The sequence below is a fragment of the Vanessa tameamea genome, chromosome 24 (genome assembly GCF_037043105.1).
Source record: "Vanessa tameamea isolate UH-Manoa-2023 chromosome 24, ilVanTame1 primary haplotype, whole genome shotgun sequence".
Classification (NCBI taxonomy): Eukaryota; Metazoa; Arthropoda; class Insecta; order Lepidoptera; family Nymphalidae; genus Vanessa; species Vanessa tameamea.
The window spans coordinates 9,457,617-9,469,838 of record NC_087332.1 but is presented as its reverse complement, the minus strand read 5'-3'; the positions used below and the strand labels follow the sequence as shown (position 1 = coordinate 9,469,838).

The following is a 12,222-nucleotide window of genomic DNA, read 5'->3' as shown; positions in this document are numbered from 1 at the left end:
TGATGCATGCTTCTTATAATTAAAGTTTCAATATAAGCCTAAGAATCTATCTCAATTTGTAATAATACGTTGCGGTCTCCGCGCTCCTTAAAACATTATATTATATTAAACATAAATCATTCTAATATTTGATTTTTTTGAAGATTTAAATTTTTAAGTTTAAAAATGAATATTATAAATAATGATTATATATGAGTTCAATCATTTGTAGTGAAAGTAAAGTTGTTGTAAGTTGTATTTAATAATATATTTGTGATATAAAACATAATTTACTCGCTACCGACAATGTCGTGTGAAATAGTTATTCGTCAAGCTCGAACTGAGGATTTACAGCAACGCATGGAACTTGTATGTCGGGCCTATTCTGGATATTTTTGGGATGCATTTATATTTTTCTTCTTCCAGGAGGTATGTTACTTTGTTTGATTTTTTCAATATTTTAGTATAATTTATTGCAATCATGTGAAAATAAATAACCATTTGCCTAGACTGGACAAACTATAGAAATTTACCTAATAGAAAATAAGAATATATATTATATTTGAGTTATAACTTGAAATAACAATGTAATGTATATAAGTTTATAATTTTTTTATGTGTATAAATTTTAATACATTGGAGTACAATGGATTGTAGTTGTTATTGATGAATTATGAATTGTAAAAGTATAGTTGACATTGGAATGTTGTGTGCTGGCCGCTGCGGTCCTGTTCATCTTCTGTGGAATATCGGCTACAACATGCCTGGTGCTTCTGCCAATAGCTGCAGTAGTTGTGGCAGTGACTGTGGTATGTGTCCACCATGCACTTGCATACAAACAGTCACAGGTAAATCAACATCCTTCTAAGTGATCATTATTTTTTTGTATTGATTCTTAAAAAATAATGTTAATTTTTTTTAAGAGTTTGCATCAAGAGATAATTGGCATTGTGGCAGAAGTGAGGGGAGGTCTTCTATTGACCCCTAGATCGGAAAGAGTGCCGATTCACATTCAACTGGTTGCAGAAAAACATTCAGCTTATTCTCAAGTAATTTGTGAATTGCTTAATCCTATTTTTACATAAAGTTTTGTTGTAAAAACAATTTAATAAAAATAAAATAAAACCGTTTAATATAATAAATTACATAAATTGACAAAAATAAGTTATAACATGTTTCAGGTTATTGGTACCATCAGTATCTCAGAGTTCTGGGGTCCTAATAACAGAGGCTGGCTGCATGCGATGGTTGTCCACCCCGAGTGAGTAATTTTATATATATATATATATAATAGGCATTATGCATTCTTGACCAATTAGTAATTTATTTTTGTGATGATCTTTGACATTTGTCTAAGGATTCCCTTTCCTTCTAGATTTTGAGTCATAATGTGACAGACATTTATCTTCAAAGTTTTTATAACTTTTATTTTGTTTAAAACTCAGTATATAGTTGAAAAGAGTTGTTTGGAAGAATTTTGAATAAATACTTGATGTATTTGTTTACTTGTTGGTAGGGCTTTGTTTAAGCATGTCTGGTTGGGTGCCACCCTCTCATCATACATTCTACCCCCACACAACAATACAAAGACACCAAATTATGGTGTAATTTGAAAGAAAAATGAGCCCGTGTAACTACAGGCACAAGGAACGTAATAAATTAGTTTAATTTAATTTAAGGAATGGTTAATATTTCTTACAGCACCATTGGCTATGAACACTGTTGACCACTTACCTTCAGGTGGCCCATTTGCTCGTTCGATTTACTATAGGGTGGGCCAATGAGTAGTTAACATTTTAAAAAATTATAAAAACAATAAGACCTAACTTCAAATATACATATATTCGAGATAACCAATAGACGGAATTCACTTTAAAAAAATAATATCATTAAATGACGACCGTCGTGACTTCGACATTCTTCTAAACATGAACGGAAATTCGCCAATATTCTGTTGCGATGTAGAGATCGTGAGATTGCTGACACCTCTTCTCTGATTGTAAACCAGTAAATTCCTGTAGCTAGGGGACAGAAACACTCGTGCAGCGCCCGGTTGCTTCACATTTGGAGTCGATCCCGTCTCTTCGAACTTCTTTACCCATTTTTTTTTTATTAAAACTACTCTCAGGCACTGGTTTGGGTCGTGTAAATCATTCTCGACGCAAACCAGCGCCTCGCAGTAATCAGCGAACTATTGTTGTTTAAATAAAATTGCTTTACAATAAAGGCGCGCTACGGCCCGTTGACCCGATCCCTGGCGACTAAATTTCCAAGAAATGAGCTAGACTAGCTAGCCCACCCTATATATCATAAAAAATACTCAACTTTAAGATCTTTCTAAATAAGTAGTATGTAATAACTGCATTTCAGTCAATTTATCGGCAATCTAATATGTTAATTTTATCTAATAAACAGTAAATTTGGCCTTATAAAACATAACACAATAACTATCTACCCACTTTTAGCGGTTTCCTTTGAATATGGGATACTTGTCAATTTGTCCAGGAATAAGCCCTTAAAAATATTCTCTGAAAAATATCTTGTTATAACTAACTTAAGTAAGTAACTAGCAATATAAAGTTTGATGTTTTATTTGTCGGAAATTACAAGTATTATATGTCTGTTTTAAAAATATATTTTTGTAAAGTTTAATAATATTTTTGTAAACTTGAAGAATATATATATATATATAAATAAACAACTTTGCCCTTGAATTGACATGACATTTTAGTTACCTAGTGAGAAGAAAATTATTGAGTGAATGGGTAAAGAATGCTAAGGAACGATATATTTTATTAGTAAATAATTTTTATATAAATTGCAAGTACATATCAAATTTTTAGATAGCAGCATTTTTAGGCTTAAATAAAAATGTTCAATCAGCGTAGTCCGTTGTTGATGGCAAATCAAAAGTCAGTAGGCAAAAGCAAAAGGTCGTAAATACTAAATCGGTTACAATGACAGTTCGCTTAAACAAAGCCAGGTCGTAAGAAAAAACTTTTGATAATTCCGAATAATATCTTACTTTTGTATGTATAAAACTATTAAGTGTTGTTTTGCATAAAACTGATCTATATTTTAAGATTTATTTCTGTAAAATGTATTAATTCTTTAAATTTTTTTGTCTATACCTTACTGTATAAAATAATAACATTTTTATCGAACAATATGTAACTTTCTATATTATATTATAATCCATATTATAACCAATTAAATAAATATATACTTAAAAAAAAATCTAAACTGTATGTTAAAACTAAAATAATATATTTTTTATCTGTATAAATTTATTCATTCTCCGTTTTGCGAACATCCTCAGTGAGGCCTCCATTTTAATCGTTCGATATACAGTATATATACATAGTAGATGATATTACGCAACCAGAATTTAGGAATTTTAAGTCAGAACATGCACCGTCGACGACTGATCTGCCAAAATGCTGGTGATCCAATCGAATAATTTCCCAGGAAGCTTCGAAAGACGCGCTCTGTCCATACGCGATCGAAGGCCTTCGCTACGGCCAGAGGGGTCAGGTAAACCAGAAGACGATTTCTGAGCAGATGGCGCGGGCGAGGAGTGGCGCGCGCGCTGGCGGGCGCGGCGCGGCGGGCGGCGGCGGCGCGCGGGCTCGAGGCGCTGGAGGCGGCGCTCAGCCACCTGCAGGCCGCCGCGCGCGCCGCGCTGCACGCCGCCGGGTGAGGGCCGTCACGCGCGCGGCGTTAACTGCGTTTCGCCGCGCGCGACGCGCTATGACGCCGCGCTTGTCGTAGGTGGGAGTGCCGCGCGGCGTACGAGCGCCCGCTGTGCGGAGCCGCGCTGACGCTTCCACTCGTGCGCCTCGGCGTGGACCTGCCGCTGGCATGAGACGGACGCCGCGATACGCCCGAACGTACCCGAGAGGAATCTCATTTTTGAAAGAAAGTTGTGATTAAATATTTTTATTGTTTGTAACAACGTGGTGTAGTTTTTCTGAGACGCTGGCGAATATCGACGTCGACGGCGTCGTCGATACTGGACGTGTCGATCTTTCTTTTGCGTCCCCTCTTGCTTTTCAATCGAGTCCCACCCTCGCCGAACAACAAGTGGAACTTCGGTACGTTAACGCTGATCTGCGAATTTTTTTGAATGATAGTTATCAATAAACCCATTATATACATATAAATAAATATGATTATATTACTTTAGAGCGACAAAAATATTTAATTTGACTAAATTAACATATCAATCTGACAAAATAAAAAGGACTGAAATCATTCACGGTGTTCATGTGCAATAAGAAACGATATAATTATAATTAATTAAGGCACAGACAAATTTTGGCAAAGATTTTAAAAATATTTTTGCCGTAATCGGCGCTCCAAAATATATCCAAATCAGTCGTCATAGAGGCTTTCCTCTAAAGTTTAATCTGAAACAAGGATGGAAGATGATATAGGTCGTCACCTGCAAACGCTCGCAGCGATCCCTCGCGCCGCCCCCGCACGGCAGGTGCGCGAGGCTGGCCAGCAGCGACTTGCTGGGGTCGGTCGCCAGCACGCGCCCCGCTACGCGAAGCAGCTCCGCGCTGGCGCCGACTCGGCCCACCGCCTCCTCCAGCTCGGCCGCCAGCAGCGCGCCCGCCTCCCACTGCGGCGCCGGCCCGCGCGGCGCCAGCTGGTGCAGCGCGGCGCGCAGCAGCATGTCGGCCAGCGCGCGGGGCGCGGGGGGCGCGCGCGCTACCGCCGCCAGCTCGAGCAGCGCGTCCACGGGTACCGAGCGCCACCACATCTCTGCGACGCGCTTCATCTGCGACGTTCGTATCCACTATAACGATGACCTAGCGAGCAGGAGTGGAGGGTCGCGACGTCGCCGGTACCTCGTTAGCGTCCATAGAGTCGAGCAAGCTCTGAAAGGTTCGAGCGGCTTCTGGCACACGCGGCGCGCTCCACAGCGTAGCCGCCGACAGCCAGGCCGCCAGCATCACCTTCGTCCACTCGTTGAGTGGCTTTCCCGTGCTCCTCTGATGTCTTATCGTTTGCTGTATGCTCGACAGTATCTGACGATCATTGTGTGGATGTTATACATTTCATTAGATCCAATAGATAATAAGGTGAAAATTAAGATGTTAGTAAATTTGATAAATATGAAAAAAAAAAAAGAAACATTTTCAATGTTTTATTTGTGTAAAGGGGAATGTTTACGACAGCTGTAGATTAGTTCACATATAGTAGTTAGAGTCACAAAGTATTAATTCATATATATTCACTGACTAATTTGCTTATTGCTGTTCAACATGTATATTTTTATAAACCCACTAGAAGAAAAATTTATATATAAGCTTAAAAAATTACACAGGTTGTGCTGTAGCAGTAATTTTAAAAATAAAAGACAATATATTAAAAAAAGAACTGCATTTTGATCTACAAATATTTGCTTATAAGTGTCTTACTCTTCCCATATTCTACTGCCTATCAACAATACTTAGTATTTGTGTTCTAGGTTTAAACAGTGAATGAACCATTGTAACTACAGGCACAAGAGACATAACATCTCAGTTCCCAAGGTTGGTGGTGCAATGACAAAGAATGACTTGGTTAATATTTCTTACAGTACCAATGTCTTCTTGCCGTGGTGAGTACTAATCGGTTTGTGGCACAATTGCCAATTTATTACCTGTTATATTAAAAAATTAAATAGGTCTGGTGTGTAAAGCAGGAAAATAATTTACTTTAAAAACCTATTAGGTAATTATAGATTACTACAACTATTATAAACATTACTTCAATTTTTTTTCAATAACAACAAAAATAAAAAAAAATATCTTACATTATTTGTAACCTCTCTTATACTGGCTGTGTCATTACTTTGAAGAACATTATGATAGTCTTTTAGAAAATTAGTATCATATTCAAAGAGGTCAGTTATTAGTTTTTCAATTATATCTTTGGCAGGGTATTCCACAATAGCTGGCTTGTTTTCTATTTTGAAATCATTATTCAGCGCTTTAAGTTTTTGCATTTGTATTTTTAAATCATTCAAGCTTAAATCACTGTAATTAATATTATTTTCTTCTGGTAGTGTTTCCATTTCCAGGCCTACGATGAGTTCTTTGATCTTGGTCATCTTGAAAGTAAAACATAAAAATTAAACACACTTTGAAAGTTATCCTATAAACTCATTGTAAACTATTATTTGATATCTCTCATTAGTTCACTATTAACATAACAAGTTAAAGATAACTTGTCATTTTGATATATTGCAGTTAATAACTAACTCTTTCCAATAGATCATAATATTTTCTATAAAGGTAAATGTTAAGTAAAGGTAAATGTTAAGTAAAGGTAAATGTTAAGTAAAGGTAAATGTTTGAAGTATTGGACTTATTTTAAACTAAAAGAACTTTTATAGACCAATGATATCGCGTCAATTTGCTGTCAAATGTCGTTTATTGTAACTTGAACAGGGTATAGCAAAATTGACTTTGACAGAAGAGAACTGTGCTACTAGATGACGTGAAGGATAAGTAATAATAACTTTTTTTTTATAAAGCATGATAAAATATTAAGATTTTTAAAAATAAATCTTTTAATCTATTCCAACAATTTAAGTGTATTATTCTGGTATCCCCAGCAATAAAATTGTGTGCTAAACAGTTTAATTAGTTTGAAATTACATGTGTGCTTTCAATTAAATTAACGATTCCGAACGTTTCATTATCGTGTATAAACGATTAAGTTAAGTTACATATATTGTATTCTTGTATACATTAATTGGCGTGAAAATGCCAAGTAATGCATGCCAATAATGGAACTAAAAGGTTCTGAATATGCTCTCTCTTGTAATATCGCAAAAAATAATAATTTAATTCAATATATTGTATTTATCAAGTAGTAGTCATATTTACTGTCGAGTTATATTCTTTTTTATTATTCATATCATCATTAAAAAATTCTAATTTTGGAACCAATTAATCTTTTCATAAGTGTCTATATTATATGACATTGGCAGAATAATTTGCACTCAACCGTTATTCCGCCAAGAAAAGAAAAAAAAAATCGGTACACAATAATATTATGTCAATAATCATTTGACAAATTGGATTTTCAATCACTATATAATTAACTACCGGTTGCGTATGTTCATTGTTTGGATATTTTATCATAATATCCGTAGGTAACATAATTACAGCGTTACATACAAATAAAATAATATCTTATAATATGTAAATAAAATCTTACTATCATAGAACACGATGTGGGACGAGAGTAGTGATTATAACAGCAATAACAGAGATTTCCGGGACTCGGAACTAGATGACCACGAAGCCGCCTTTAATGATTTAATAGAAGAATGCAAGCACAATCCCCCAGGGGCGCGTCTCTCTGCTCGTCTTCGCAAAATATTGGAAAGGTACCAAGACATTGCATTAATTCAGCTCCGTTTATTGTTCCATATAAATGTTAGTAGATTTTAATGCGTATTATATCTATTACATTGTTATTCCGTCCTTATACTTTATACTTAGAATAAATTATAAATATATTTTAGAGTCTATTCCTTGATCCAAATTAACATCTTTAATACGATTATTTTTTATTATGAATTTTTGTTTTTTATTTTCTAGTAAATTGTACATTTTAAACAAGATACTTTGTATAAAATTAGCGAAATTAGTAATGAGAAATACTAACAGTAGTTGAATAACTAAGTAGTAATAGATAAATAAATTTCCTTAAACATTAAAAAAAGAAGAAAATAATTTTGTCTTAAATTAAATAGAAAAGGTTTGGAGATAATTCCGCCATGCACTGCAGGTCACACATCCAATGCGGGGCAATTAAGTAAAAGCTGGTTTTCTCACTTTATTTTCCTTCACCGCCAAGTACAAGATTAATTATAAACCTAAATTAAGTACATTAAAATTCAGTGTGTTGGAACCTGCAAACATATATAAATATGGTGTGATTTCAATTATAGAATATAAACATTATACAAATGCTTTATTTTATACAAAACATTTGAAATAGAAGAAACAAAATTGTTACCTGTTCGAAATTTCATTAGGTAAACCAGACTTTTGAACCGAAATCCAAAATAGCTTTTGTTAACAGAAAATAGCCATATATAAGTGTTCAAAGTACATCTCTGATTTGTGAATAGAAGTAATGCCAAAGTAATAGTAAGGAAGTAGAAGAACATCATATTCAAAGCATGACGAATTTATAATTCAGTAACACACATTGTTGTCATTAGGATTCGTCCAGAGCACCGTCGTGTTATATGCAGTCGCACGCGTGATGGGTGTGCGCCACTCTTCGTGGCGTGTCGACGCGGCAACGTGGAGTTGGTGGAGTATCTCGTGTACGTCTGCAACGCCGACCTTGAGCAGCGCGGCGTATACGAGGTGCCACACGACCGTTCCACGCACTCGGTCACGCCGCTCTGGTGCGCCGCCGTCGCCGGCCGCATGCAGGTAACCCGACGCCCCCTCACCGCCCTCCGACTCAGGGGTGCCGCAGTGTACGACTCGACCCGTGAACTTCGCAGATCCTGCGCATCCTCGCCGACGCGGGCGCCGACATCGACGCGGGCAGCGACAGCGGTTCGACGCCGGTGCGCTCCGCTTGCTTCATGACGCACCTGGATGTAGTGAAATTTCTGGTGGAGCGAGGCGCGGCAATCCATCGGCCCAACTACAACGGCGGTACTTGTCTCATAAACTCTGTGCAGTCGGTGCCGCTGTGCTCGTACCTTCTGCAGCGAGGCGCGCGGGTCGACGCGCGCGACATGCAGCTGAAGACGGCGCTGCATTATGCGATCCAAGAGCACCGGCTGGAGACGGTGCGCCTGCTGCTGCAGCGCGGCGCGTCTCCGCACCTGTGCTCGCGCGCCGGCGACGACGCGCTGCGCACGGCCTGCGTCAAGGGCGCCACGCAGATCGTCAACCTGCTGCTGTCGCGCGTGCGCTACATGCCCTCGCGCGTGGCCGACGCCTACGAGCTGCTGGGCGCCACGCAGCTGGACGAGTTCAACGACGCCGACGCCGCGCTCGCGTCCTGGCGCCGCGCCACCGGTGAGAGCCGAGCGACGCGCGGCCCGAGTGGGTGAGGAGGACGACCGGGTCTCACGTCTCGTTCCCGCAGCCATCCGCCACTCGCACGGCGTGATCCTGCAGAAGCGCGGCGCGGACGACGCGGGGCTGGCCACGGTGGCGGAGGTCGCGCTAGGCGGCGCGACCGAGTGGCGCAGCTTGGAGCAGCTGGAGGCGCTGGCGCTGGACATAGACGAGCTGCGCACGCAGGCGCTGCTGGTGGCGGCGCGCGTGCTGGGCGCCGCGCACAAGGACGCCGTGTACCGCCTCATGTATCGGTACGTACGGTACGGTAAAGTCGCTCGTCGGCGCCCGCGGGATCCCTCGCCGCTGACCGACTCTCTGCTCTCTGCTCACAGGGGAGCGGCGTACGCCGACTCGGGTAGCTATCAGCGCTGCTTCGACCTCTGGACCTGTGCGTTGCAGATTCGCATACGGAAGGACTCGCTGCTTTTCACGGGTCGGTGAGCCAGTCGACGGGCGCCGGACGGGTCGAGTCGGTCGAGGCTAACCTATGTGTCCGTGCAGAAACGTGCCACGCGGCGAGCGCGCTGACGAAGCTGATGCTGGACGTGACGAGCGGGCGCCTCGAGCGACCGCCCGGCGTGCCGCGATACTGCGACGTGCTGCGGGTGTTCCGGCTGGTGGCCGAGAACCTCCCGCGTGAGTTCTATTGACGGCCACGTCAATTCTTTAGAAACAATTATCCGGCGCACTTTTATAATCGCAGTAAAAACCGTGGCCGATAGATAACACTAGCAGTTCGGGTGGGGGTGGGTGTGGACGTGTCGGTGGTCAGTGGTGATTCGTGTTGCAGCGAGCCGACGCGCGCTGTTGGCGCGGCCGGTGCACAAGCGGCAGGCCGACGCCTTCGACCGCGCTCTGCGCTGTGCGTCTCACCTGCTGTATCTGCTGCTCGCCACCGCCACCTGTGCCCGCGATTTCCAGGAGGTACATCGTCTTAAGTACTCCAAAGAAACTATAATGAACCCGCCGAGGGGTGGTGTACCCGTAAGGGATCACATAGTACTTTGGCACCCGACTTTGGAATATCGAAGTTTAACATTGATCAGTATTATTTGTATTCGATTGTAGTGGAAACATTTTCATAAGATATAAAAAAAATTTTTTTTTCGATATCGTTTGACTATGGTCGTTTTTTGTCTACCTCGTATCTAATACGTGTCGCAGCTCAGCGAGCACGTGCGCCGCCTCGTGCGCGCCGACGTGCGCAGCGCGCGCACGGGCGACACGCTGCTGCATCTGTGCGTGTCGCGCCTCAACGTCATGCGCTCCACGTACTTCGCCGAGCTGATCGACGTGCCGGTGAGTGAAAAGTGCCCTGCGCCGAGACAAGACGGGACGCGACGGGACGTGACGCGTGAGATCGGTCGTTTCAGTTCTTCCGGCAGCCGGTGTTCCCCTGCGTGGCCGTGGCCGGCCTGCTGCTGCGCTGCGGCGCCGACCCGCGCGTGCGCAACGAGTCGCGCTCGACGGCGCTGCACGTGGCCGCCGTGCCGTACAACTTCTCGACGGAGCTGGTGGAGGAGCTGCTGGCGGGCGGCGCGCACCTGGACCAGCCCAACAGGTTCGGCGAGTCGGCGGCCGAGATGGTGCTGCAGAACCGCGGCTCGCGCGTGTGCGTGCTGCGGCACGTGTCGCTGGCGTGTCTGGCGGCGCGCGCGCTGCTGGCGGCCGGCGTGCGCGCGGGGCCCGGCGCCGCGCCGCAAGCGCTGCTGGCCTTCGTGGAGCTGCACCGCGCGTGAGCCGCGCCGCGCTTCAAGCGCTTCAGTGGTTCAGTATGACGACTGCTCGCGCTAATGATTTATCTGGGAGGTTTTATTTCAGTGACGACGCGGTAGAAGTAGTCTCCACTACGGGGTATTATTTGAAAAGATAATTAAAATAGAAATTAATTATTATAGCCGGTGATGGTGTTAAATTTGACAATAACAAAATGTAAAAATCTTTTGCTACTTTCAAATTTAATATAATTCAACAGCTTCTAGAAGTCAAGGGAACTCTTATCGTCGTAGTATAATATTTAATGAAATTTCACAAAAGGTTTATATTGCTTTAGTATATCATATTACTCGATCTCATATGCTTATATCCAGTTTAAAGTGGAATTATAGTGGCTTTTGTATCGCGACGATGTTATATTGTATTTTTATAGGTGGAATAAACATCCTTATTGTTCCATTGGAGCTCATTTAGTTGTAATGTCAAGTTTAGTTATTTGTATCATAATGATAAGAATTACATCGCTGACATGTCACAAATACAGTTTCACTTGCATTATCCGGCTCGAAGGACCATTTATGATAGACGATAGCGAAGTTTTATGTTATAATAATTGACAAAATTGAACCTGCTCTGTCTAGCTCACGTTAATTTAATTTTTCATTCGTGTGTCCGCATTCAAAGTAGGCTCATAAAAGCACTTTTGGAACGTTACAGCTTGTTGATCAGTTACAGTTAGTTTATTCAAAACTATTTGACAGGTTTTTAAAATCCATTTTATATTATTTAGTAGAGGTTAAGGAACTCAGTAAAAGTTGGTTTTTCTTTTTTTTTTTAATTCAGGTACATATATGCTGAAAAATATCAAATTAAAAATTCAATATTAAAATAGCGCGCCAAAGCGCTACTTTGACAATATGGCGCTGCAATGGGGTAGGTGATGTCACTTGCCCTATTGTAATCTGTGGAACATATCATTCATATACATTTGATGCAAACAAAAAACGAAAACGCGTTTGAATTTACACATAAACATTGATTTATGTAACAAAATGAGTTAAAATGATGTGCAGCTCCCAAATGTACGAATACGTCGTTAGAACTCCGGAAAAACTATTTGTAAGTGTTCCAAAGAAAAAGTGGTTGTAACTCTCTCGGAGTAGAATAATACAAATATTTTCTTCTGTGAAAACTATTTCGATGTAAGTAAACAAAATATTTATTTTTTTAATAAATAATTACATTTAGAATGTAAATATTTTGTTATTGATTTGAGGTTATAATACCTCTAATGTCTTTAACAGAATGTCTCTTTAAACTCACTTCGAATATTGCCGCTGTTTTCCATAACTTTAGTTAAAAAATGTAGCTTAGCTAGTCTTATGATTTCAATGACCATTACACTAAAAGATCCCGACTAACTTTTTTG

General features: G+C 41.0%; 3 protein-coding genes across 6 annotated transcripts in view; 2 read left to right on the top strand and 1 right to left on the bottom strand.

The window, feature by feature from the left end:
- The first annotated feature begins 240 nt into the window (after nt 1-240).
- Nucleotides 241-3,859, top strand: LOC113403202 (uncharacterized). Of its 2 annotated transcripts, none has more exons than XM_026643669.2 (6): nt 241-408; nt 672-827; nt 903-1,028; nt 1,161-1,240; nt 3,541-3,675; nt 3,751-3,859. In XM_026643669.2, the coding sequence occupies exons 1-6, from the start codon at nt 286-288 to the stop codon at nt 3,842-3,844; spliced, it is 714 nt and encodes a 237-aa protein (XP_026499454.2). In that variant the 5' UTR covers nt 241-285; the 3' UTR covers nt 3,845-3,859. The 2 variants fall into 2 exon arrangements, with proteins under 2 accessions (XP_026499454.2, XP_064074908.1); XM_064218838.1 differs by having other exon boundaries at nt 246-408; nt 733-827; nt 3,751-3,853.
- A 43-nt stretch (nt 3,860-3,902) lies between these two features.
- Nucleotides 3,903-12,222, bottom strand: part of LOC113403204 (uncharacterized) — a 140,012-nt gene continuing 131,692 nt past the window's right edge. The window contains exons 2-5 of one of the 2 annotated variants that reach the window (XM_064218837.1): nt 5,786-6,054; nt 4,836-5,015; nt 4,424-4,765; nt 3,903-4,089 (exon numbers count right to left, since the gene is read on the bottom strand). In XM_064218837.1, coding sequence (XP_064074907.1) covers nt 3,919-4,089; nt 4,424-4,765; nt 4,836-5,015; nt 5,786-6,046 — 954 coding nt within the window. In that variant the 5' untranslated portion in view covers nt 6,047-6,054 and the 3' untranslated portion in view covers nt 3,903-3,918. Of the gene's footprint in view, nt 4,090-4,423; nt 4,766-4,835; nt 5,016-5,785; nt 6,103-12,222 lie in introns of those variants that run through there. The other variant, XM_026643671.2, reaches the window with a different exon arrangement.
- Nucleotides 7,061-11,257, top strand: LOC113403203 (protein fem-1 homolog A). Of its 2 annotated transcripts, XM_026643670.2 has the most exons (9): nt 7,061-7,369; nt 8,213-8,432; nt 8,507-9,032; nt 9,103-9,328; nt 9,410-9,510; nt 9,579-9,713; nt 9,868-10,001; nt 10,242-10,376; nt 10,451-10,940. In XM_026643670.2, exons 1-9 carry the CDS (start codon nt 7,212-7,214, stop codon nt 10,814-10,816), a joined length of 2,001 nt encoding a protein of 666 aa, XP_026499455.2. In that variant the 5' UTR covers nt 7,061-7,211; the 3' UTR covers nt 10,817-10,940. The 2 variants fall into 2 exon arrangements, with proteins under 2 accessions (XP_026499455.2, XP_064074906.1); XM_064218836.1 differs by lacking the exon at nt 9,410-9,510 and having other exon boundaries at nt 7,087-7,369; nt 10,451-11,257.

Coding starts and splice junctions, on each gene's coding strand:
- LOC113403202 (XM_026643669.2), top strand. CDS start 286: ATGTCGTGTGAAATAGTTATTCGTCAAGCTCGAACTGAGGATTTACAG. Junction 1,029..1,160: donor AACATTCAGCTTATTCTCAA/GTAATTTGTGAA, acceptor AACATGTTTCAG/GTTATTGGTACCATCAGTAT. Junction 1,241..3,540: donor GCGATGGTTGTCCACCCCGA/GTGAGTAATTTT, acceptor ATTTCTGAGCAG/ATGGCGCGGGCGAGGAGTGG.
- LOC113403203 (XM_064218836.1), top strand. CDS start 7,212: ATGTGGGACGAGAGTAGTGATTATAACAGCAATAACAGAGATTTCCGG. Junction 7,370..8,212: donor CTTCGCAAAATATTGGAAAG/GTACCAAGACAT, acceptor TGTTGTCATTAG/GATTCGTCCAGAGCACCGTC. Junction 9,329..9,578: donor GTGTACCGCCTCATGTATCG/GTACGTACGGTA, acceptor GTGTCCGTGCAG/AAACGTGCCACGCGGCGAGC.